General features: G+C 44.4%; 1 protein-coding gene across 1 annotated transcript in view; it reads right to left on the bottom strand.

Annotated features, from left to right (window-relative positions):
* The window catches only part of IGF2R (insulin-like growth factor 2 receptor), a 105,513-nt gene extending 78,297 nt beyond the window's left edge, over positions 1–27,216 (bottom strand). The window contains exons 1-2 of the mRNA XM_006882819.1: positions 27,125–27,216; positions 1,837–1,976 (exon numbers count right to left, since the gene is read on the bottom strand). Of these exons, the coding sequence (XP_006882881.1) occupies positions 1,837–1,976; positions 27,125–27,216 (232 nt within the window). The remainder of the gene's footprint in view (positions 1–1,836; positions 1,977–27,124) is intronic.
* Positions 27,217–27,498: the final 282 nt, after the last annotated feature.

The raw sequence follows: 27,498 nt of genomic DNA, 5'->3' as shown, positions 1-27,498 counted from the left end.
GGAGAAGAACGAACTGGGGATGAGGGTGGAGAAAACAGTGCAACAATGAATGAATGAAAACCCAAAATCTCTGTAAAGGTTCATTAAAACTAATAAAATTTAATAAAAAAATAAAAGCCCCATAAAAAGGATTAGTAAAACCTGTTGGGGTCATATAGATAATATTATTTGCCTAAGGGGAAAAAAAACCTACCACTTTCATCATTTTGAGGTACTTAATATCATTTAAACCTAAGTTTTAATAGTCTTTTCTAAACTATAAAACTCGCACCAACAACTGTCAACAACCTTCCTCCAGCAAGCAGTATATTAGTGCACCTGGTGCCAGGTTCCTCTGCCAGCATAATAAGTTTTAACTATTTTAAATTTATGCCAATTTGATAAGGGAAAATGAGATTTCATCATGACTGATATGATGGGCATTTATACCCATGGCTTACCAAGTAATACTGACCATCTGGATTTCTTTTGTGTATTCCTTTTGTATATCGTTTGTTCTTAAGTTTTCCATTTTGCTCCATGGTTATCTGTCTGTCTTACCAATATTTTTTTCTTATCAATTTTTAAGAGTCACTTTTACTCTACTAGTACATCTGCACTTCAGCGGAATCCTTCCCCTCAGTCTAACATATATCATTTGTCTTTAATATGTTTTCTTGTTATGAAAATTTATAGTCAGATATATCTATATTTTCCTTTAGAGATTCCAAGTTTCCTAAGAAAGTTTCCTCCCACACTATATTTTACCGAAAACTTTTCCAATGTTTTATTGTCCTTTTATGTTTAAATTTTAACTTACCTATAATCTTTGTATCTGATAAACAGGAGGAGTGTTTATTATTAGAGCTCTGTTTATTATTAGATTAATAATGCTTAATTACATAAAATTTTTCTTAGACATCATTTCCATATGTATTTGACTCTATGTCTACACTAACTCCTCTCTTCCTCTGCTCTACTGGGAGTTCCAGTTTTTGTGGTAATTTTTAAAGTTCACTTTTTTTCCTTTCCTTTCTAGAAAACTCCTAAGAAGTTATTTCTCAGAGGTTCTCTCAGAACTGTGGGTTTCAATTTCCCATTATGGTTGCCACTTTGTTTCTAAAACTGACTGCTATGCCTCTATGATGCACAGAACTCAGCGGGTGGATGAGACACAGACACTGGAGTGGGGCCACCATCAGCACTTTAATCCTGTTCCTGGGTTCCTGGTCACATCATCTCTGGCAAACGGCTGACTTATTTTGTGCTTCAATAATTTCATTTGTTTTTTTCAGTACTTTCATTTGTGAAGTAGGAGTAAATAATAACATCTATTATAAAAGGTAAGTGAACAAGAAATGAGATGCTTGAAAACAACATCTATGGAAGGGAAAGCCAATTAGGAAACATTTCTATACCAACACTCATGTGATTCTTAATGACTGCTTAGAAGGCTAGAACCTTATTTAATCTCATGTTAAGCATTACTGCTTTTAACTTATAAAATATGTAAGTGTCAACATACATAGAATATAGTGTCTGAGTGGCACAAATGGTTACGGATGACTACCAGCTACAGGGTGACATTTCAAATATAACCAAAGGCACTCTGGAAGATAAGTCATGCAGTCTGTTTCCAAAAAAGGTCACTTGAAAACTGTGTGGAAGACCCATACTCTGTACACAATGGGCCACTATGAGTCAGAATCAACTCAACAGCTACTAACAAAAACAAGACACAACACAGAAATATATACATACTCTATTATGTAGAGACTCTTACACATAATAGCATATGTAATTTTTTAGAATATTGGCACATTTTCCATATCATAATTTAAAGGCAGATTTACTTACCCACTGAATGATAGCTCTTTGTCTTCAAGTTGTGCATACAAATAGCACTCGATGGCCCACATTCAGGAACAGCCACATTTCCACACACATTTATTTTATAAAGTATGTGATTTTTAGTATCAACAGCTTCCCACGTATAGCTAGAAAGGAAGAAAAACAATTTGTCACCATTAATGATGTGTAAATAATGAAGCTTTCCAGTTTTATACTCCTGCCACATGTGCTTAAACATACCACAAACTAGGAGACAGTTTCATCCGCCAAAATATTGAAGTTAAAGTATGTTATATTTAATAGAAACCACTAGCTAGAATCTCACGCTGGTTATATCTGTTCAAAAGTCACCTCGGGATTATAATCATCATCATCATCAAAACCCACTATAATTCTACCATTAATTTAATAATAAGTTGTTATTGTTGTGTACTGTCGAGTCGGAAGTGACCCAAAGCTGACCCTCTGGTGGGTTTTCAGAGGCAGTTAATCACTAAGGAGGAGACCGTCCATCCTACTCCCGTGGGGCAGCTGGTGGATTTGAACCGCGTTCCTTCAGGAACTCAAATCAGACATCTTAAATACCCAATTTAATTATATGGTCATAAGAAAATTTAAAAAACTATGCTTCTTGCCACTAAGTCACCAGAGCTCCCTTAATAATAAGTGATTAGAACTATGTTTAACATGACAGTACACCTTCTCACTTATCAACTATCTCATCAGTTAGTATTTTGCATTTAACAATAGGGGAAGATACCACCTAATTCTCGTCTGGAGGACTCTGGTGGTCTAGTGCGTATGGAGCTGCACTGCCAACCCAAAAGCAGGTATTTTGAATCTACCAGCTACTCCACACGAGAAAGAGAGGCAATCTCCTCCTTTGTGAGAACAGCCTCTGAAAACTCACTAAAGGGTCAGCTAGGAATCATTTCTGACTCGATGGCAATGTGAGTTGAGAGACGATTCGTTTTCACGGTAACAATGTACACATAGCAGTGACACTAAGATGTGAGGCAAGAGCAACACTGGCAGTGAGGACTCAAGTTCTGTGTCAAGATCGCAAGTGGTTCCACAGTATGTAACGATGTCACGTGGAAACTGTAACGTTGCAGTCCTCATCCTCCGTCTAATGTCATCTGATGTGGTCATCGTCTATTTTCACATAAAGCTGACTTTCACCGAATTACCTGTTCTTTGGAACCTAATCATGACAACAGGTGATAAGACAGTGTACTAACTTTCTGGTCGCACTGAAATGCAGTTCACTCATGAATTGACCGAAGAAAGCTGTGTATATAAGACAACTATATGAGTCAGACCAGGCAAAATTTATGTGAGGGTGATTTACTACATCAAGCATCTGACATGCACTGACTCATTACCTATTTATATCTCTTGCAGAGTAATCTAGTAATTGTTAATTAACTGCCACTAGACTTGGGACAAAGAATTGGTCTTTCTATTCTGTCAAAAGAATTCTATTCAATATATACTCCTCCTTGGAGGAATGTTCTGTGTCCATTTTGTAAATGAAGCAGTTGAAGAAACAAAAGGAGGGGAACTAAAAAGTTTCTTGCAAAATACATCATTAACATCACGGCATTTCTGGGAGGAAGGGAAAATACATAAAACATCAGAATTGCTTAAGCCAGACCTACTTAAAGGCTAGCTTAGACCCTGGGCATGTCACGTCAAGGTTCCTAGGACTAAAAACACTCCCCAACCCTGATATCAGGACTCCATCTAATCAAAGTAGTACCTTCTTGAGGATAGAAAGCACTCCCTTGGAAAAGTGGTAAGTCTAATTCCCACAACTCAATGCACTGGGCATTGACTGAAAACTCCCAGCAGCGCCCCCCACCCCGCAGCCTGCCTAGAAGTTGTTTCCTATAGTTCTGTCCAGTAATAGAGGAGCCAAAACAGCTCTGCTGGCAGACAGTGACCTAAGTGTTCCCCTAAACCCAGTCTGAGACCTGATCAAATCCTCCTTCCAGGAAGTCCAGCTAGGTAAGCACATGTGAGTTGTCAGGAAGGGTGGCAGAGTGCTTCCCTCCCCCCACCGAAGGTTCTGCCAGCCACAGACCTGACAAACAAGCTGGTATAGATGTTATGTGTCCAGCCTTGAGCTCAGGTCAGGCTCCAAAGCAGTTACGAATGACCTGAGCTTCTTCACTGATGAGACCTGAGAGTCATAAGAAAGGAACCCAAGTCCCTCCCACCAGCTCAGGGAGAGTTACCAAAGTCCTGTTTCCTGTAACAAAGTCTTTATTTCCCCTTATTCATTTGTTTAATTAGTCAAATCCTTAACTATAGCAAGCCCTGGAAAGAACAGCAATTTTAAAAACAGACAAAACAAGCCAGCTCTTTGGGAATATGTATCTGCCACTGAAAAATAAATATGCAAAAGGCACACAGGATAATTCCACATATTAATATGTACTCTGAAGAAAATGAAATGGTCTAATGTGACAGAAATGAGCAACTTTAGACAAGGAAAACTCCTGAGATTACACTGCAATAAGACTTAAAGGACAGAAAACAACAACAACAAGATGAACAATTTAGGTGCAGATGGACAGGGGAGTTTATTCCAAGCAGAGGATAAACCATTGCAAATGTCCAGAGGTAAGAATATACTCTGCATACTAACAGGAAAGAAAGGTAACGGGGCGGGGTAGGTCAGAAGAGCAGAGCAGAGAGGAGGTCACAGAGATCAGGAGGGTCTGGCCTTGCAGATAGAAGAAGCAGTTGGGATGTTACACTTGAAGCAAAGGAAGACCACTGAAAATCCAAGAATTTTCCCTTAATCTCATGTGGGTGTGTGGCGGGCATGTGGCCAGTGTGGCTTAGGTGAAAGTTTACAGAGTAAATTTGTTTCCCATTCAACAATTTATGCAGGTCAAATTGACTGTTTGATGACAATAGTTCTAATCCCCTCAGGATTTTCACTCTCCCTGTTTGCGTCCTGGAGTCTCCATTTTCACTGAGTCAGCGTTCCCACCTTCTGAATTCTACTTTTGAGCAAATCTTGCCCTTTTAATCCCTTCTAGTTGCGTGTGTTCGGAGAAGCCTGTTCTCACAGGTGTTATTCTTCCCTTTTGACTGTCTCCAGGTGTGGGTTTAGTTCTAACTCTGAAGACTATCTCCGGCCACCGCCTCAGGGGTTCCCCCAATCCTATCAGACCAGTAAATCTGGTCTTTTAAATGACTTTTCATTTTGTTCTACGTTTTCCTCCCAATCTGACCAGGATTTGCTATTGTGACCCTTAGAGTTGTGGCACTGGGAGTCATGCTCCGTCTAGTTCTCCTGGTCTCACACTAGAGGCGGCCAAGCCGACTGTTTTCCTTCATTTTTAAGCTGGTATTTACATTTACAGATTAGCAATAAGACCTTTTTTATACTCATTAAGGCTCCTTAAGGAATAATGCTAGTCTCTTACTCAGGAGCCCTGATTTAGGTTGACCCAACATCCAATTTAAAATCTTAACAGTAGCTTCAATGAAATATTTTCCAACCCTACCTCTATGACAAAGGTAAGTAAAATTATCATTTTCAAATTAATGAAGTGGTAGAAATCATCTCTAAAGAAATACACACAGTATCCACATGTCACATTTTTATTAAAAACAAGTCAGTAGCTGTTTTTACAGAAGTCATACTCACATGAAGTAGTTTGGGAAGCAGAAAAAAAATGAAAAAGCGTACAATGAGGGCTGTTTTTCCTGATTATCTGGAAATTCGTGTTCTTAAAAAGTGTTGCTCTATTAAATTCTATTTCTTTATTCTCATTTTATATTTACTTCCTCAAAATACACCAAAATTATAATTGGCACGAGTGTTGTTGTTGTGTTGTTAGGTGCCATCAAGTCACCTGCAATTCATAGCGAGCGACCCTATGTGCTCTGAACCCTTCCCTGTCCTGAGCCAGTGTCACTGACTCCGACACACCTACCCCCAATGCCCCAGTCACTGAATCAATCCGTCTCATGTCATCAAGGGTCTTCCTCTCTTGCGCTGTCCCTCCACCCTTCCGAGCATGACGTCCTTCTCCAGGGACTGGTCCCTCCTGGCCATTTGCTCATGGGAATAGGAAAGGCAAATATTATAGAAGTACTTAAGTGGTGGCTCTTATCCCCAAGGGAGTGGATTAGTAACCCCACAGGGTAATCTTTCCCCAGGCAGCCCAAGGTGCAGCACCTGAGGTAAAAGAGACCTCTATCTCAAAATCCACTGTCTCTCTTTCAGTGGCTTGAAGACCAGATATATGGCAAAACAGAGAATAGCAAAGTCATGTTATATGTCACTGAGCTGAGACCAACATTTGGTTGATCCACTGACACAGTAAACTGCGCACGCAGAGGCTGCCCATCTTTCTCCCAAGGAAGCCCTGGAGGGTTCAAACTGTGTGCCTTTGGGTCTGCAGCCCAACTCCTTACCACTTGGCTACCAGAGCTCCCACCGCAGTCATGGTAATTAAAGACACCAACATGAGTATTAGCAGTGTCAAGAAAATCCCCACTGGGCTTAACTACATCACAAAAAAGGAAGAGGGAAACCAAACAAACAAACAAAAAAAAGTAGAGGAAACCTCACATCTGCAGGTTGTCGGTAGCTGAAAACATTCTGATTTTAAAAGACACTGTTTTAAAAAAACAACAACCACCCTGCCTCATGGATCATATAATTAGGAGCTCAACAAGTCATTCCATTTAAATAATCTCTCTGAACACTATGTAGCATTCTCTAGCAATTATGCACTCTGGTATACAGCTTGGTTAGATAAATTATTATCTTTGCCTACTGGCAAGAAGCTGCGCTGCAATCCCAAAGGAACGTGGTTCGAAGCCACCAGCTGCTCCACAGGAGAACGAGCAGTTTCCTCCAGAGCCATTAACTGCCTCTGAAAACCCACTGGAGGGTCAGCTATGGGTTGGTTCCGACTTGATGGAACACAACAACATACTCCAGTAGCAAATACTTTTAAACGGCTACTTCGCAATAAACTTGGAAGTCACATAGAGTGTGGGTCTCTGATGGCAATTTTTAATAAAATTGCCTCTCTGCAACAGGGTAATCCTAGATTCTTTGCCAAAGTAAAGGTGAGGCCACCAAAATGGCCAGGGGCTGAGATTGTTTTTAAAATGAAATTAATGTTAAAGTTTAAAGGCATCATAATTGCATTACAGAGCGAGAAAATGTTTTCAAAAGTAAGAAAAGCATTTTGTGGGCATTGTTACTGTGTGGTACCATTAGGTTCTTTTTGACTCACAGTTACCCCAGCGGGCACAGAGCTGGACACTGCCTGGGCCTGGGCCATCCTCATAACTGAGAAGGCTTGAGTCCACTGGTGCAGTCTATCTCGCTGAAGGACTTCCTGTTCTTCACCCACTTCTACCTTATCCAACATGATGGATACCCTTCTCCAGGGACTGGTCTCTCCTGACACAAAGCACTACAGGTTAAATAACATTTACTGAGATCATTGAAGAATAAGGAACTTTGCCTGAAAATAGATCTGTCATTGTTGTTAGGTGCCATCGAGTCAAGAACGACCCATAACAACCCCAAGAACAACAGACCTGAACCCTGTCCTACCCTGTGCCATCTTCACCCTGCTGACACATTAGAGCCCACTGCGGCAGTCACTGTGTCAATCTACCTGGTCAAGGGTCTTGCTCTCCTTCGTTGACCCTCAACCTTTCCGAGCATCATGTCCCTCTCCATGGAACAGCCCCTCCTTGCAACATGCCCAAAGTATGTGAGGTGAAGCTTTCTCATCTTTGCCTCCAAAGAGCACTCTGGCCACATCCTCTCCGAGACGTATTGGTTTGTTCTTTTGGCTGTCCATAGGATGTTCAGTGCTCTTCTCCAAAACCACAGCCCAAAGGTATCAATTCTTCTATCATCCTTATTCATTGTCCAGCTTGCAGATGCATACATAGCAAGTGATGAGAAAGACCATGGCCTAAATTAGATGCACCTTAGTCCTCAAAGTGACGACAGGTCTACTAGAACATTATCTATTTATGCACGTGCAGTCAAAACTACAAGCAGCCACGCAAGTGAGACTTCCAGTCAGGAAACAGAAAATCTGCATTCATCACCACATTTGAGGGGCTTACACACCAGTGAGGCCTTATACTGACAGGAGAAAGTAGGATCCACATACCTCAGAGAGAAAACCAAACTGTAATATTAAAATCTCAATCTCTTCACCATCCATCCTGATGCTGCCAATTGGTCCAGCGGTGGGAATGTCTTCTTGACATCGAGCTTCAATCCATATTGAAGGCTGCAGTCCTTGACCCTCTGCAGCAAGTGCTTCAGGTCCTCCTCAGTTTCAGCAAGCAGGGTTGTGTCATCTGCATAACGCAGATTGTTTATAGCTCTTCCACCAATCCTGACCTCACATTTCTCCTCATAGAGCCCAGCCTCTCGGATAATCTGTTCTGCATAAAGATTGAAAAGGTATGGAGACAGGACACATCCCTGGAGCACGCCCTTCATAATTTTGAATCATGCAGTGTTTCCTTGCTCTGACTACTGCCTCTTGGTCCAAGTATAGGTTCCGCATTAGCATGACCAAATGTTCTGGGATTCCCATTCTTCTCAGAGTCAGCCACAGTTTGTTAAGATCCACACAGTCAAATGCCTTTGCATAGTCAATGAAACACAGATAGACATTCCTCTGGTATTCCCTGCTTTCAGCTAAGATCCATCTAACATCAGCTACAATATCCCTAGTACCACGACCTCTTCTAAACCCAGCCTGGACTTCTGGCAGTTCTCTGCTGATATGCAGTTCCAGTCGTTTTTGAATAATCTTCAGTAGAATCTTGCTTGCATGTGAAATGAATGGTATTGTTGTATAGTTCCCACACTCTGTTGGGTCACCCTTCTTCGGGATGGGAAGAAATATACTGGTTGTTCTCCAGATTTCTTGGCACAACTTGGTGGGCACATCGAGGGCAGCATCTCTTAGCGGAAATATGTCAATTGGTATACCATCTATTCCTGGGGCCTTATTTTTTGCATTTCCTTCAAAGCAGCATGAACTTCTTCCTTCACCACCATAGGCTCTTGCTCATATGTTGTTTCATTAAATTCTTCTGTGTCTGCCAATTCTTTTTGATACAGTGACTCAGTATAGTCTTCCCATCTTCTTTTAATACTTCCTGGATCATTTAATATTCTGCCTAAAGTATCCTTGATTATAGCAACTCAGGATTCTCGCCACTGGACCAATTGGCCACATCAGGATGGATGGTGAAGAGACTGAGATTGTTCACAGCTTTAGTTTGCTTGGCTCCACAGTCAACACTCCTGGCCAGGAAATTAAAAGACGTATTGCCATGGGAAAGTCTGCTGTCAGGGACTTTTCCAAAGTTCTGAAGAGCAATGATGTCTCTCTGGAGACTAAGGTGCGTCTGATACAGGCTATGGTCTTTGCAATCACTTGTTATGCATCAGAGAGTTGGACAATGACTAGGGAGGATAGAAGGAGAATTGATGCCTTTGAGCTGTGGTGCTGGAGAAGAGTACTGAATGTACCATGGACTGCCAAGAAAACAAACAGATTCATCCTGGAGAGGGTTAAACCGGGCTGTTCCTTGGAGGTAAGGATTGTGAGGCTTCATCTGACATACTTTGGTCATGTTGTAAGGAGGGACCAGTCCTTGGAGAGGGACATCATGCTTGGGAGGGTGGAGGGACAGCGCAGGAGAGGAAGACCCTCTATGAGGTGGATTAATTCAGTGACTGGGGTAATCGGGATGGGAGTGTCAGAGACAGTGCGACTGGCACAGGAGAGAACAGTTTAGGACTGTTGTACATAGGGTCGCTATGAGTCACAAGCAACTCGATGGCAAATAACAACAACAATATTAAAATCCTAATTTTACCAAGAAAATACCTGCAAGTTTTGTGGAAAAGTAGTTTTGACTGAAAAAAGAAATATTGTTTAAAATATATTTGTTTTTCATTAACTACTATAACAAGATAGCTAAGAAAGACAAATGGTAGCTTTATTTCCTCTTAGTTGGTTTAGGGGTTTTGGTCCTGTGGTTCTGTTACACTCTATGATGTAATGTAAAATTGATGTATGATGTAAAATTGGCCATAAAGACACCAAAAAAGGGGCGGGGGACATTCAGAGGAAGATGGAAGGGGGAAACAAAAAGAGAACAGGAGGAAATGCAATGTCCCAAGGCCTTCCTCCAAACAGGAAGCCTAATCCAGGTTAGAAGTGCTCTTCTAAACACAAAACAATCTGTCAAAGAACCTTGGCTTCGTAAATTTAAAAAAGCGGACAAAACCATGCCATTCTAACCTCATTTTTTCACACAATGTTAAACAGTTAACAGGCATCCTCTCTCCTACTCTTTAAAACAAAACCAACAAAACCCACCCTAGTCCATACTGCCCAACGAACTCGAAGTATCTGTGTACGCCACGGGAGCTCCCCTCTGCTGCCTGGGCTCTAGAAGCCCAGTACTACTCGCAGCAGAACCCTGCTATCTTCGGGGTCACGAGTCCTCAATCACACTGTCCCTCTGAGGGTCAGCGGTCCTCTCAGGTGTCTAACGGCCGGCAGGGTAGGACATTTACTGATGGGCTGCAAATGAAACAGAGTCAATGGAGTAATAATACATCTCAGTACCACCCCGTCCTTCACCGCACAGTAGTGACACCATCAGGAGAAGACCAGGACAGTCTGAACTCTGAGAGCTAATGTCAACCACTAATCTAAACTGCCTCCTGTCTGTCCCAGTTTAAAATTTAGTTTTATTTCAGAAAATAATTTGCTTTCACTTACAATCCTGAGACTGACAAAGCATTCCACAGAATTTCAGAGTTTAAGTTGTGTCACAATAAATATCATTAATGGCTTCCATAGAGCATAGAGATTTCCAAGTTCCTAACATATCATAGAGTAAAATTCTTTAATAACATTGTAACAAAATGGGAATGTTAAAAGTCATCCCTTCACTGTTCCATGTAACAACAGACATTGTAGAAATATTTTTACCATTTGCCTGCATTACTACTTCATCTAGGCGGACCTTCCAGATTGATTGAAAGCACATGATGATTGCCCAGAAGAAAGAGTGGAGACCTTTTTTCACATGTAGGTGGCACCTTGACATGGTGGTCGATACCTGTTTTTTTTCCCCCTGGACCAAGCTCTTCCTCAAGTTTTAAGCTTCTGTCACCCTTTAGTCCCACTCTAGTCCTGTTTTTCTCTTGCACAGTGTGAAATGCCAAAGGCAGCCCTGTATGCAGCTTCTCTCCCTGCACCCAACTGGTTTCTATGGAAATAATATCAGTCTGCTATCTCCCATTGATTGCACTGCCTCCTGCTCTCTGTAGCTAAACTGGGCTTCGGGGTCCATTAAGAGAAGTATGTCTTTATTTGCTTTTCTCATCAGATTCACACTCTCCTTTGAAATAACTACTGGACTCAGTACAGCGCTGCCACTGGAAAATCTCCACCAAGACAGCAAGTAACTGTCATCTGTAATTCTGAAACTTTCTATACCCAAACCATCAGATCGTGCAAGAAACAGGAAGAGGGGCAGAAGTGACATTCAAAGCAAATGACTAAGAGAACATGGGTTTTTAAATGTCATTCTGGCTCAAACAGACCCTAACCCCAGATAACCGTGTAAGCCAAGCTTACAGGCCGAGCGTCTTTCCTTAGTTAAAGGAGGTTGAAGTCTATTTTCCTCCTGACTCTAAATTGCATGGCTTCGACTGCAACGTTCTTGGAATACTGTAGTCAGGGCTGCATCCGCTCAGCAGCACAGAGGTTCCATTTTAACCTCATTTGGTTTAAATTTCATAATATCCTGAAAGATGTTGGCAGAATCCCAAGCAGAGGGAAGTACACAAGTCATATACTGTCAACCGACCTAGAGACAGGAAGGCGGTTCTCCGTGGCCAACACCACTCCAACAAATGCCACATTCAAAACCCGCTCTGCTCAAGACTAGACCAATCGAGTGGTGGTGAAGAACAAACAGCAGAGTTAAAGTGGCAAGTTGTAAACTATGTCCATTTAACTGGCCAACACAGCTGCCTATAGTTTAGAACACTGGCCCCAATGAAGACAGAGGCCGGGCCAGCGCTGGGAAAGCTGTCCCTTTCTACCACAAAGAAAACAAAGTTCTTTTAAAAAAAAATCCCTCTGGCTATAAATGAACAAATTTTTTTCCATGTTTGCATTTCTTACTGCACAATATTTTAAAACTATTTCACACTGATCTATTACTGCGATCACGTCAAAGTTTTCTTCTGCCTTTTCTAAATATGTATAACATTGCAATACTTTGCAACATTGTTAAAAGAGCTGGCATCTAAAGTGTATAACCTTCAATGATAAAATTTAAGGCATGCCCACAGGGAAAAGAAAATCTAATCCATCCCTTGCCTCCAACATAAAATGGGACTGTTAGCCACAATTCTGTCCTCTCACTTACGGTCATCTATCCCTCCCGTTCTGAAATCGCTTAGTTCCCCGATTCTCTATAAGCTTTCCATCTTGCATTAACCGTCCTTCAGCTATTAAGCATTGTATTACTAGCCTACAATTATCAGTATATAAAGAAGGACAGAGACAAGGTGCACTAGGTAATAAAATTAATAAATACGTCTGAATCGATAATTTAGGCGGTGCTGCAGGAACCAAATGAATAGAGCAATATACAATGCACAGTCACTGGCTAGAGATTCTTCTGGAGTGAGCGAGAAATCTAAAACTTCAGGGACATTGGCAATGCGAAGTCTTTCCAACCTGTACATCCAAAAAAAAGATTTCCCAACTTTCGGCACGCATCCAAGTGCTCTAACAGGATATTCAAGAAATCATTTGGCTCACGACTGCCCCAGCTCACACATCCCGTCCACTGACCTTCAAAAATCTGGAACAGTATCCTAAATTAAGAAGGGGGAGAGGAGGGGAGGGGAGAAGCAGGAAGAAGGAGGGCAGAGAAAGGAAAAGGCAAGACTTCTAGGATGGATCTTTGCAGAATGTCAGGTTCATAATGTAAGCACTGTTGTCAACAACTTTCTACTGTGGACACTAAAAGAGAAAAATCTGATTTGGCCTTAATGATCTAATCTGAAGGCAGAAAGAACACATGAGTTTGACACAGCATGGCCAGAGCATATATAGGAAGTAATTCACTTCCTATTTTAACAAACCCACAAAGCTGTGTATAAAGATACAGGGCTGGGGTTGGGGAGGGGGGGGGCGGAGGTGGAACAAGAAAGCACTAGTCATAAATTTTTTCTTTCCTTTGGTTTCCATTAACAGTTAGGCAGGGTTTGGATGCAGGAAGCTGACAGTTGGATAGAGAGGTCAAGGCTGGAAGCAAAGCTTTCAAATACAACATCTAGGTCGGTCTAAGGGCCAAAGGCAGCAGAAGTGGGCAACAGGATGAGGGTGGGGATGGGGAGACAATGGTTTTTCAAAACAGCATCAAGATGTACAGCAGAGTTACTCTGAAATAAATAAAGAAAATGGCAACCTTCCCTCCGAAACGTCCTGTGCACCAGTGGAAAGGACCGTGGCTCAACGCCGCAGGCCTGGGTCTGAATCCCTGCATCCCCACTCTGCTGCCACGCGGACCAAGTGCTATCTCTCTGAGCCACAGCTTCCTCATCTACAAAACTGAGCTACCCGGCAAGATCCCTGGGAGGGGAAAATGAGATAGTCAGTGTAGACCATGAGTTAGTTACGCTTTCATCTAGGTGAAGACACAGATGATCCAAAGTACTTTAAAAAAATATTTAAAGACTTTTTTTTAAAAAAAAAGTAAGGAGCCCAGAGGAGTGTCACATGACAGCACGGAATGCTAGAAGATGAGTATGGCAAAGAAGACACGGGGAGGGCGATGGGAGAGAAGGGAAACCCTTGCCGTAGGCCGTCTCTACAGAGCTGAGCCTCAGGGTAACACAAGTGCGTGCACACTGGCGGCACCATGAACTTCTCGGGACGCGTTTAACAACTCTGGAACCATCCGATCCTGCACTAGTCACCAGCTGCCAGGACCTGATGCAGCGAAAACCTCTGGCAGAGAGTCAGGGGCATGATAGGACCCATTCTCCTCAGAGAGGTTACTCTACAATGCATGGCATCTGTAGCAAACTGGCCGGTGTCCATCCACAGCAATAAAGCTCCCAAGAAGGAAGCAGGCTCTGGACCGCAGAGTCAGCCCGTCCTCCCTCCACTGCGCTTCAAGCATCCTGCAATTTGTGCTCAAGCCCATTTTGGTACCAGACACAGCAAGCAAATCAACTCTTTTTTCTGTGCCGTTTTTTTACGAGTCAAGGTATTCTCATATATGGTATCTTATATGTACAAAGAAGGGGAGAGGTACAGGGTAACACCTTTAAAGTGAACCCAGCCTACTACCGATGCGCCACGCCTGGTCTCCCCGCCACCAATGTTCTTCCTATCGAGCCCTAATGACAAGAAGGTCTTGCCTTTACTAGTTTCTGGCGCAGTTGGCTCACCTATTAGTTCAGTTGACTGCCCACAGCACACAAGCCACCACTGTACCTCTCCACTTAGACATCTACTGGGCCTTCAAAGTCCCAACTCCGACTCCTCAGAGGCCACTCAACCTTCCATTTCCAGGGTTCCCTCCCTGCAGTGGTTCAAGCCACAAACCTAAGAGTCACCTTGACTTTCATCACCTTATTTCCCATATCCAGTCATCATCAAATCCTATCAGGCATACCTTCAAAATGCCCAAGTTCTGACCGGTCTTCACGCCATCTAGTGCTACAACCCAGATCCAATCTGGATTTCAAAAGCCAGACCATAAGGAAAAGTGGAAATCAGTCAAAGAAGAAAAACTCAAAATGTTTTCCACTAACAGAGCGACAGAAAAGTAGAAACACTATATCAAAGTGGAAAATGAACAAAGCCCAGAAAAACAGGCAGTTACACTGCGTTCCAGCTCTTACAGGTTTCCCCGTATCCTCTCTTATCCAGTCTACTGGTCTCTCCTCAACCTCTGTCCCTCCGCTACCCAAACTCCTCCAAGAGCTTCTCTAAGAAGCCAAAGGCATCACAAAACACTTACACGCCAGGGCATCCAGTTCTTTCTCTGATAGCTCCCACTATACTCAGCAGCTGGCTACACTCCAATCACCAGGCCCCTTTACCAGACCTCCCACCAGACTCCGAGGCTCCTTGGCAGAGTCCATGCAGATGTGCAAGGTGGATCCCCAACAAGACGGGCCCTGCCCTGTCAGAGGGCCTGGCTCACGTCCGCACTCCCTTCATCCTCTCTGCCTGTACTTCACCTCCTAGAAAGACCCTGTAACTGCCAACTCTACACACAGCACCCCGAAAGAGACAGAAAGGGGACCAGTATGTTGACCTTTGATGACTTTATTTCCTTGTGGTGAGTCATAATCCTGAAGCAGCCACCAGGTGATGAAACGCTCGGAGGAACGAGGAGGGTGACTCATTGGGGAAGCATGTTTGTCACTTCTAGGAAACTGTGCTTTCAGCGCGGCCACTGCAATGGCTTTGTTGTCTGTCAGGAGCAGGGAGTATTGGAGGAGTGGTTGTTATGTGCCGTCCAGTCACCTAAGACTCATAACGACCCTGTGTACAACAGCCCTAAACCCTGCTCTGTCCTCTGACAACCTCACTATCTCCGACACACCCATCCCCATTACCCCAGTCACTGAATCAATCCACCTCATAGAGGGTCTTCCCCTCCTGCTTTGTCCCTCCACCCTCCCAAACATGATGTCCCTCTCCAAGGACCGGACCCTCCTTGCAACATGACCAAAGTATGTCAGATGAAGCCTCAGAATCCTTGCCTCCAAGGAGCCGCCTGGTTTAACCCTCTCCAGGATGAACTGGTTTGAAATATAAAGTGTTTTTAAATGTGTAAGTGATCGTAAAGGCACTCACTCATAGCCAAATGAAAACTAACCCCACTTCTGTAAAGTTCACTTCAACTCGTAGGGGCCCCTGTAGAGGAAGGGACAACTGCCCTTTAGGGCTTCCAAGGCAGAAATCAGTAAGTAGAAGCAAACTGCCTCCCCTTTCTCCCTTGGACTGGCTGGGAGGTCCGAGCCAGCGACCTTTCAGTCAGCAACCAACTGCCTTAGCGACTGACTGGGCCACCAGGCCTCCTTGGTTCTCACAAAGGTGACAACACATTCATTTTGTACACAGGCGAAATCCAACAGTCCCCACATCCACGTTCTCAACATCTTAGCACAGCACACACAGATGTGCGAAGAAGATTTACAGTCCTTAGGGACAAAGGCTCTAATTAACAAGACAGTTTCTAAACTTTCTCCCAAGGCCTCCCACCAGCAACAGAATTTCAAAGCCCACTTGTCACTGTTTGCAGTCATTAATCTTCCCTCAGGGCCCCCAGATCGATGCCTTCACAGCCTCTCTTCTTCCCTGCAACTGTCCCTGACCTCCAAAAACAACCAGCTCTGGGGAGATGCGCCCCTTTCCCCCCAAGAACTTGCCCCACGTGTTTAATGAAGGACAGCTGCCCCAGGAGACCTGAAAGCAGCTCCTAAAGGGAGGGAAATCCCCACTGCAGGCCTCCAGCTGAGAGAAACGCACATTTCATTCATGCAGGAGCCAGAGGTTGGGGTCCCCCCCTGCGAAGCAGTCACACAGGGGATCAAACACATCCGTGTCAAGTGACCCCAGGGCTCCTACAAAATGGGCCAGGTGGTCTGCATGGTTCACTAGTACTCTCCCTCAGTCTGCAGAGGGGATCCCCATGCCACTGAGGCTGGAGCACCCCTCTTCCTACTCCACTCCAGGGGAAAACTGAAGCTTAAGGAGAGACAGGAGCCACTCTGACCACCAAGACCCTAGTAAGGGCTGCCTGGGAGATTTCTGAAGTTCTCCTGACTACAAGCAACAGGCAAGAGAGCCTCCTTTCTTCCCACCAGGAGAAATGTGGCACCACCCCCCTGTCCCCAGCCTGGGGGAGAGCCAACCAGAGACCCCACACACATGGAGCCAGGGCCCCAACGTCCGGCACCTGGCACCTACTCAAGCTCCCCCACCCCCAGCCTGTGATCAAGCCCTGCTTGTCTCAGTTCCTTAAACGGCTGCTTTCTGTTATCTGACACTAAATGAGTCCTGACCCGAGTCTCACTTCAGACTCCCAGGACTCTGGGTGTAAAACAGATTCTGAGAGTCCTACAGTGCAGGGGTTCCAAAATGTTTTCTGAAGGGTGGAGGCTCCCGTGTCAGAGAGATGACGTGTGCTCTGGCCGAGGTGGGAGCCCCAGGCTTGGCCAGGTGCAGGGGAGGGTTCTCAGAAACAAACCCACTGACCAAAAGCGATGACCTCCAACAGCACTGCGGACCGGACAGGCAACAAGCACCCCCAAACTGTGTCCCAGAAAATTGGGAAAGGCAGGCAGTGTCCTCCTGCCACACTGGGGGTAACTGAGGGCTCAGTGCCCAGCAGCTTGCCCACTGCCACCTCCAGGTAAGGGAGGTGCCCACATTTAAAAAGCTAGGGCTTACACACCCAACTCCCAGAGTTCTCAGGAGAAAGGCGGATCAGCCAGCAGGCCAGCTCCATAGCCCCAGACTCCTGCCCTGGACCACAGGCAGGGCACACTGCACGCTGCCAAAGGCCATCCACGGGGCTAGGAGTGGGCTTCCACTGGGACCAGGGCTTGGATGTGACACTCCCAAGGACAGAAAGGCACCAGAGCCCAAAGCCACAGAGACATGCTAAGCAGGCACACCCTGCTCATCCCCCAGCCACCCCCCCAAACACTTTCGAGCCAAGGCTGACAAGTGCCTCCAACCCGACCCAACACAGCCGCACAAGCAGAGCAGTGACGTCCAACTGGAGAGAGAACTGCCAAGAGCACACTCGGGAGCCCTGCGTTACTGGGGCCACAAAGCAGTGGGACAAGACAGAAACAAAGGACCCCAGCAAAGGGTTCTCGCTGAGCCTTCCGGGCAGATCCCCCCTCCCTGAGACGATCCCTGCATCCCTGCAGAAGAGCAACCGGGTACAGCCTGGCTGAAGACCTCGCTGAAATGGAAGAGCCATGAACACAAACAAGAGGAGAGCAGGGATGTCAGGAGACAGCAGAGAAAATGATCTACAACACTGTCCACAGTGGTAAATGGCACCAAGAATTCATAAGCAAACAACTGGACAGCAAGACAAAGAAGTCAGGATAAACATTCAAGAGCACAGATAAGAAAGCTGAGATTCGAACACACTCAGACACAACCTGACTAGGTGTGAGGCCACAAGGGAAATGTCCATGAATTCCACAGAAAAGCTGCGATTATGCAGACCACACGAACTGACCACAGTGGAAAACAATCATAAAAATTACTCCAAAAATCCACTTGCCTGGAAAAAAAAAAATTCTAAAAATTAGTGGGTCCAGGAAGTGAAATATGTAGAGCTATTGGAATAATTAGAATTGATAGACAAAAATAAACTGTGTATGTCAAATCTACGACAGTGTTAATGGTTTTCAGGAGAAAAACTACAGGATTTCAAACACAACTTAACTACATACTAAGATTTAAAATTAAAGCTCTCTTCACATTCAACTCAAATGAGGAAAATAAAAGAGGGCGAAGCAAGAAATAGCAAAAAAAAAAATAATGAAAAAAAAGGAATCATGAAGAGCGTGGTAGCAAAATAATCAGATTGTTTTAAAAATTAAAAAAAGCAAACAAGCCTTCAGTAACTATGACTCAGAAGAGTACAAACCGAAATACCAGAGAGTCTTACTTTGCCATTGACCTACAGATCTAAAGAGTGTGTCCCAAGCCTGCCCAAGAAGACATACAGATGGCGCTCCCACAATAAAGAGATGTTCACACGGGAAACACACATCAAAACCACAACCAGACTACTCAATACCAACAAAGATGGGGCTGATTTCTGAAAACCAAAAAATTGAAAATTATGAATGTGGGTGACGATGTGGGAAGAAACAGAACCCTTTTCACAGGCTGTAAGGAGTGCTCGGGTGCTCAGGGATCTCAAGTCAAGACACTGTGTCTACCAGACACTAACTGAAACATTATGTCCCATGTTATGTATACATTCCATTTCATACATAGGAGTATGTTGTTGTTTGTATGTGCCATTGAGTCACCCATAGGGACGCTGTGTACACACACACACACAGCACACGCATATGTTATATTGTGTTGTGTGTGTACACGAACATCTGTGTATTCCACTGTGTGCATGAATTTCACTCCAATTTTTTTTTTGGGGGGGAGGGTCCAGAAACCCTTAAGGAAATAATTTCTTTTAAAAAATCAAAAGTACAAAAGTGTATGTAGGGAGCTCTGGTGGCCTAATGGGAAGAGTATGCAAAATTATAATTTTCTAGGAAAACAGAGATTACAAAAATCGACTCGTGACAAAGTAAAAATCCTAAGCAGATAAGTAAATTGAATGTGATGGTTCCTTTCTTTGTGTCAGTTTGGGCTTGGCTATGGTTCCCAGGGATCTGACCAAATACCAGTGTAACTGTAGTTCCGCAATGTAATGCAATGACCTTCTAGAATTTAAATTCATGGAATGGAATCAAACAGTTGAAAAGAAATTTGCTTAAAGCGTGTTCTTCCTCCAATATATAAATAGATCATTTGGCAGAATGCGTTCTCATCACCCTTCCCTCCATCACCTGACCTTGGGACGAAACCTGCACAAGTCTCTGGCCTCCCCCGAACCCATGGATTCTAGACTTACCAAGCCCACAATCACCGGGGCCAAGCCTCTGAAGTAAATCAGCTAATGGCTTCACACGTACATACATATAAACCAAACCAAACCAAACCACAGCAACTAAGTCTATTCTGACTTGCAGCAGCACTACAGACAGAGTAAAATTGTTCAACAGTTTCCATGGTTGTAAATCTTTACCAACAAAGATCTGCTACCCTGATGGAAACACAGAGAAAACGGAAAACATTCCAAACCCCTCTCCCTGCCATACTGCACCTCCTCAAAGGCACCAGGCCCACAGCGTTTTACTAGTGAGTTCTACCACAACTTAACAGAGAGCATTAATCTTATACAAAAATGGTTTCACTGCATGCAGTTAGTATTAGAAGCCAACAGCACAGCAAAGAAAATGACAGCCAAGGTTATTTAAAAACACAACTTCAAAATCCTACCAAAATATTCACAATATTTGCATGAGAGAAAAAAAAGGAACTTTCACACTTTCCTCACAACAAAAATTAATGCAGATAATTGACCACAGCGCTAAAATATACATTAAATCTCAAAAACTTCTTTCTAGAAGGAAACGCAGGGAAATTTTTATGACGTTGGAGTGGCCCGCTTTCCTCAGCAGGGTCAAGTTTGCCCACAAGGGCACAGGCCCTGTCAAATGACCCCTGGCTTCCCAAATTCATGTCTACCTTGAACTACCAAATGTGACTTTAATTAGAAATAGGTTCTTTACAGGTAGAGTATAGAGTTAAATTAAAATACAGTCACCCTAGATTGTTGTCATGTGTCATCAAGTCTGAAATAACTCAGAGCTGACCGTCCAGCAGGTTTTCAGGGTCTCTAAGTTGCACAGGACAAGATAATCCATCTGTCTCGCACAGAGTCACTGGTGGCTTCTAACTGCAGGCCTTTGAGTTGGAACTGCGTTAGAGTAGATTCTAAATCCAATAGAGTCCTTCTAAGCAGACACACTGAGGCAAGCAAACAATGCTAAGAAAGATACAGACTCGCAGTGATGTGTCCACAAGCCAAGGATTGCCGTCAAACACCAGAAGCTAGAAGGCACAGAACAGATTCTTCCTCAGAGTCCAGCAGGAACCAACTCGAATTGTACTCTTGATTTCAGATCTCTGGCCTCATTTTCATCATTTTAAATCACATAATTTATGGTAGTATGTTGCAGCGGCTTAAACACATTAATAAATGAACATAAGACTTTATTTAACAGATACTTTTCAATAAGATGCTGTCTAAATGGCTGGTGAGTACATGAAGATTCTCAACACCACGAGTCGTCAGGGATATGCAAAGGAAAGGTGCACTGTGACTCAACTACAAACCCACTGTGGTTGCTGGTGACTATGTTTCAGTCAGCCCCACTCATGACAAGTCCATGCACAAGGAAGGAAAAACGCTGCTGGGTGGTCTGACACTCCTATGACCAGCTGCGAGCTGGCCCCTGCTGGGCCACTGGGTTGCCACTGGCAGATTTTCGTCTTATTCTGGAGATTCTGCTGGAACCCACTGAGGCAGCAACACCCCAGCCTCCACTAACCAAAGATCAGTGGCGATGCACGGAGTGCACTAGTCAGGAATTGAACCCTGGTCTCTGCAAGGTATGTGAACATGATACCCTGAGCCACCAACCTTGCACAAACCCACTACCACCGTTAGACCACCACGTATGTAAAAGGCTGTGGAGTAACTGGAACTTTCATACTCAGGATTATGAATGTAAATTGGTGTCACCACTGTGGAATACAGTTTTGGTCGTTCTCATGAAATTAGAGAACTCTCCTTCATTCAGGAATTCCACCCCTATGTATTTACCAAGAATAAAAGAATGCGCAAGTCCACACAAAAATCTTGTACACAGATAGTTACAATAGGTTTATTTATTCATAATAACAGAAAAATCAGAAACAAAGCAAATGGATAAACATAACATGGTATATCCATACACTCTAATATGGCTCAGAAATTTTAAAAAAAAAGAATTGCTGATACATGATTAACATGAAAAAAATGTCATAATAATTACCCTGAGTGGTAGAAGCATATACATATCACATTTCATAAAGTTCTAGAAAAGAACAAACTGCATTAATAGAGGCAACATGGGATTTGCTCAGCCTGGGAATTTTGCAAGGACAAGATGGACAAACGCAAGTGGTGGAATAGTCTGTACGTGGCTGACGTAATAGTCACATGGCTGTATCCATTTCAAAACCTTACAATTGGGTATTTTATACACCCACTGCTGGAACGTGGCGAGGCAGCCTCGTCCTTCCATTTCTCCCAAGTTCGTCTTCCGTCTTGAACAGAGGAGCATCTTCTCTCTTTCTATTCGTGGAAGATATTTCCATCTTCCTTCTCCGACAGGTTTCCCTTTAACACAGTTACAACCTTTCCAGGTTTCACTGTATCTGAGTTGTTTTCAAAAACATTCGCAATAGATTTCAACAGTGTATCCCAAAAGTAATATAACAAAACAGAAATATTCCAGGAATAAAGATAGTACATTAGAAAATACATCATTAACAGATTAAAAGACGAGGGGGAAACCCCAATAATCAAGCCAATGAGTATCAGAAAAGCATATGATAAAATTTAACAAGGCTATCACAGAGAAGACAAACCTCTTCACAAACAAGATAGAAGGTATCCACCCCAAACACACAGCAAGTGCAAGTGCCCTCTTATTCTGGTGAACCACTGTTAAGTGTTCCCATCAAGGTAAAGGACCCACCAGTGCTGCTTGTCAACATTGTAACAGAGAGCCTAGTGAACACTGTAAGACTCAAAGGAATAAGAAAAAGCACGTTAGAAAATGGGCTCGAAGTGGCCATTACTTGCGGCTGATAAAAGTAAAATCTATGGGGGAAAATTCAGAAGGCAGTAAACCAACTGACAACCCCCCAGGACAAATTAAAGCTTAGCAAGAAACTACCACAAAAAAACTTAAGCACAGAAACCAACAGTTAAAAAAAAAAAATCTCAAGAAAAGCTACAGATTAAAATATCCCTTTATCAAGAGCAAAAAAAGAGTACCTAGGGATAAACCTAACAGGAAAGACTGGAGACCTTTTTTTTTTTTTCCTCTTGCTTTTCAAGGAGGGGGGGGGGACGACGACACGGGGAGAAAAGTGCAACAATGAATGAATGGAATTCCAAAATCTCTGTAGATGTTCTTTGAAATTTAAAAAAAAAAAAAAAAAAGACTGGAGACTTTTATGGTGAGAATTACAAAGCTTTTACCAACAATCAGAAAAAGCTGCCCTGTCCAAGCTTGGAAAGACAGCACAGCCTAGGAGCACTGATTGTCTACTACTCTGTGGCAGCCCAGGCAGTCTGTGCCATGCCATGGCACTTGACAAAACAATTCTAAAAGCCATATGGCAAAAATAAATGCCCACAGCAAAGGGGCAGAGGCATGTCCAGCCCCAGTCCACGTCTGAGACAAGGATTTAAGGAGCCTGAAATCCAATTCTGGCCACTGAAATCTCACTGCCCAATTCTATACATTTTATTTGTCAAGGTCAAGAGAAAACTAAAATTCATTTTCTCCAACCATCTTTTAAAAATTCCTTTCTCTATGAAACACTGATGAGAGATTAGAATTGAGGGCATTTCCTGGGAATTGTGTTGGGATGCTGCTCTGAAAATTAATAAATGAGGTTTTATGTGCATGTAATTAACAGAGGCTTCTACACACATTTTTTGTTGAAATACATACATATACACAATTGGATGTAGTCCAAGTTGAACATGTGGCCCAAATTAGGCATATAAGCATTGTTCCTCTGGAAAACTCTCAGAGGAAAAAAAAAATAAAATAAAATAAAATAAAAACTCCTTAGAAAAAGCAACTACACCAATCCCAGTTCCCAGCTGGCTTCATTATTCTCTTGACCTCAATATAATAAAAACTTTCTAGCATTTATATCCAAACAATTTGGGAGAAACTTGTTCTGTATAAATTTTAAAGTACTTAACTGCCTGAAGTACTTTAAGTACTTTATCAGGCCAGCTCAATGCATTATTTTATGACTGCCACAAACCAACCCGTTAGGACTTCCATCATTAAGTGAATTGTTAAAAATGAAGTAAAGGGTGGAAGTCCACCTATTACATAGGTAATGTGGCATTTTGCACATTTTAAATTGTACAGTGTAAGGAAAGCTACTGACTATCAGGCATGGCCTTGATTCCCGGGGCATTTTGCCCAGGCTGACCTCTGCCCTCTCTCCCTCCCCTGGCATCATCTGTTCCTGCCCCGACCCAATGAAAAGGGCTCTTCCCCTCCAGCCCAAGATCTCTGTGCATTTGGAGAGCCCCTCAGGAAGTGGGTTTCCACCGTGACACACCACCTCTCAAGAAAACCCTAGAGCCGAGGTGAAGATTAACCAGCTCCCTACACTGTACCAGTCCCTTGATGCTTAAAAAGAAGGTGCATCTTGTGTCTCTGCAAAGAATTAACACCCACTCCAGGTGCAGCTCAGGGCCAGATGCACTTTGGGAAACTCACTCCCTTTCCACGCACACATGCACCCCAGAGAGCTGGCCATTCCACTGCAAAGGCCTTAGACCTGCTGTTGAAATTACCCCGGAGCCTGCTTCCTCCTGCCCTCAACTCCCCACTAACTAATTACACCAGGAAATGCCCCCTGCCCACCACCCCTATCGCTGGAGGGTCAGGGCCAAAGTTCACCCCAAAGTCTCTCCCTCTTTTCAATAGGTCCAGACACCCACTTCTGGGTCCTGGTGGGGGGGGGGGGGCAACAGATGAAAGATACCTTCTTGGGTTCTGAAAGCGGGGCGAGACCCCGTTTCCCAGGAAATGCAACCCAGTGTCTCACTACGTGAGAATTCGCACTAGGGTTCTAAGTGAGGCTGCGTGGGTTTGGGCTAGTGGAGTTCTGAGAGGCACCAGTGAACAAGGCCTGGTTTCAATGGGAAAACGCGGTCCAAGTTTCCAACTGCCTCTTGGAATGTGGTTCTCACCTCCACCGGGATGGCCTCCATGTGAGCAGCCTGCACAAATAGTAACGTTTGTAAAGGCCTAACTAGCTTTCGTCCTGAGGGTGGAGACGGGTGAGATATTTACATTCCAGCCAAATGGGCAAGAGAGGAGGAATTAAAAAGGTGGTTGAACACATCCTGCTGGGGGCGGGGATTCTTGGTGGCATGTTGGCTCAGGCATCGGGGATTTAAAAAGTGATCAGTTCAAATGTGCATTTCTCAAAGACGCACTCGTGCTGGGAAACTTTTTTTTTTGTGGGGGGAAGCAATTTTCACTGAGAAAACTTCATGGATTTCCAATCTCTCTTAAAAAAAATTTAAATATAAAAGCCATAAAGAGTACTCAAGCCAATGGTCCCGAGGACAAAGACAAATCTTTATGGTCTCCTCCCATAAAGATTTACGGCCTTGGAAACCCAAAGGAGGGTCCCTACGAGTTTGGGAGTCACCCTGAGTCAGACTTAAATTACTGGCAGTGGGTTTTGTGTTGGGATCAACACAGAAAAGGAAGGGATGGGAAACTTCACGTGCAGACCCTGAGGTTGAAGCAGAGACTGGTGTCCACCCCAGCAGGGACTTTGGGAATGTCATGGAGTGCAACCACAGAGCAGAGAACCCGAAGAGAGGGAAAGGTGTGCAAACCCAGTTCTCAATTCACTGCTGAGTTGAAGTGTCCTTTGAAAAACTGAATCCACCAATTTTAAGATATCCTTAGAGCAGAGGCCAAACTCAGGGCCATCAAGTCCCTTCCAACTCATAAGGACCCTGTCAGATAGAGGAGAGCAGCCCCGGGGGCTGTCTGCGGCTGTAAATCTTTATGGAAGCAGGCTGCCTCGCCCTTCCCGCTTTTTTGGTCTGCGGCCAAATGCCTTAACCACAGTGCCATGAGGGCTCCTAAAAACCAAAGAAAACCGACCTTACAATCCCAACATCGCACCCCAGCATTAAGGACCCTCTAGCATTTGCCCCCATGGGGGAGAGCGGTATGAACCAGTTGACGATATCAAGTATTGGGTCCACTTGCTACAGGACCAAAGGGTGGTGTCCCACTTCGACATGAGGTGGATGGATTTAGTTTGTGATAGGGTGATGAGGCTGTTCTCGCAAATGCCAAATCTTCTTATTAGCACCCTGGGGTTTAGAACTTGCAGACTCCTAACATCTTCCTAGCATACAAGCATCGGCCTGCCTATTAGGCCTAAGTGCCCTGAAGTGCTGAGAAACAAATCCCAATTTTCTATCATCATCTGAGAGTTCGACACTACTAATCCAGTGGAGTTTATTCTGGTCAGATCCGCCAGGGTTCCAAAACTTCCACCTTTAAAAGTGAGTGTCCTCTTGACCTTGTTCCTGAGACATCCCCCTCTGCGGTGTGGACAGCTCTTTCTCTCAAGAGCCTTTTACTTCCATAACTATGTACCTTTGGGATGCTAACCAGTTTGTAAACTATCTGTGGTGAATTTTCCCTTCCATCCTCCTAAAAAAAAAACCCAACCCACTGTAGAGCTGCCCCATAGGGTTTTAAAGAATATAAACCTCTAAGGGGACAAACGACCTCAAGCTTTCTCCCACTGAGTGGCTTTGGGGTTCAAATCACTTGGCTTTTTGGTTTGCTGTGCAAGGCTTAACCACTGTACCACCAGGACTCCACCTCCTTCCCCCCAAAAAAGGAGGGAAAGGGACCAAGAACTGGACTTCCTCAAAGGGCTCCTACTGGAATCTTTGTCTCATTCACCTTGATACACTAATTTCGGCAAGTTCTAAGCCCCAGGGTGTTATTAAGACTATCTGAGATTGAGGGAAGACTAGGAACCTCATAAACCTTACCACAAAATAAAACTACCGCTCAAAGTTGAATCAACTTCCTTTCTCTCTGTGAACTCACTTGCTGTGGCCCAGAGAAATCAAAATCATTAGGCGCTTGACTTTACCAGTCTTTCCAAAGTTTTCAGACTGTCTCCCACTTAAGTTTAGAGAAAAAAAAAATAAATAAACAAAAGCTTGACTTTTACATCCTCTTAAGTGTTCCGGAGACAGGATGGACAGAAAACTGGCATAAGTGGAAGAGGCCAGCTCCATGAACGGCACTCAATGGGGCTAACGATTGGACAATGATGGTTCCCAGAGGGAAAGGCTAGAATAATCCACCGCGGAGACAATGACATCATGTGAGCAACGAGACAGGAAGCCGGGAGCGGAGAGGTGAAGTGTAAAATCTTGTCAGAATACAGGGTGCCCGCCACCCCTATGACCCCAACGAGAAAGCATGCAAGCAGTCAGCCCCCGACTGCAGACAAGCTCTCAGTGACTTTAAAAAGAAAATAGAAAACGCACATGGAGGAAACTAATCAGTAAATGAAACCAAAACACCCAACTCAAAGGTCACTGTGGGCTCCCACGCGCTGGGAAATCCTTCCCAACTTGGGGACCCGATCAAACCTCCCGCTCATGGAACTTTAACTAGAACGTGGAAGTGGGAACAAAGCGATGCTGCAGTTCCTGCCGCCTCCAACTTTCCCAGACGCACCGCGGGGAACGCAGGAACCGGCGGCCGCGGGTTACGCACAGGCTGTCAGCGATGAGCCGGCGGCCGGCTGCCCGCACGTGAAGCGGTGACATCTACAAGTGGTCCGGGCCGGAGGGCTCGGGCGCCGTGGCCGCGCGCCCCCCGCCCAGGCGCAGAGACCCCTCCGCTCTGCGGCCAACTTTCCCCCACGGAGGGCAGAGTAAGAAGTGGACTGGGACGGGGGGCCACCCGCCCTGGGTCCCTCCCCGGAGCGCCCTCTCCCCGGGCCGAGCGCGCGCGGCTCGGAAACCCACCTGCACAGCTCCGGGAAGCCGGCGCCCTGGGCCGCGGCGCCTGGGCCGCCGAGCGCGGAGACGAGCAGCAGCAGCTGCAGC

Source organism: Elephantulus edwardii, unplaced genomic scaffold (assembly GCF_000299155.1).
Source record: "Elephantulus edwardii isolate Elephantulus edwardi_28Jun2011 unplaced genomic scaffold, EleEdw1.0 scaffold00024, whole genome shotgun sequence".
Classification (NCBI taxonomy): Eukaryota; Metazoa; Chordata; class Mammalia; order Macroscelidea; family Macroscelididae; genus Elephantulus; species Elephantulus edwardii.
The sequence above is the reverse complement of the archived record's forward strand: the minus strand, read 5'-3'. Positions and strand labels throughout refer to the sequence as shown.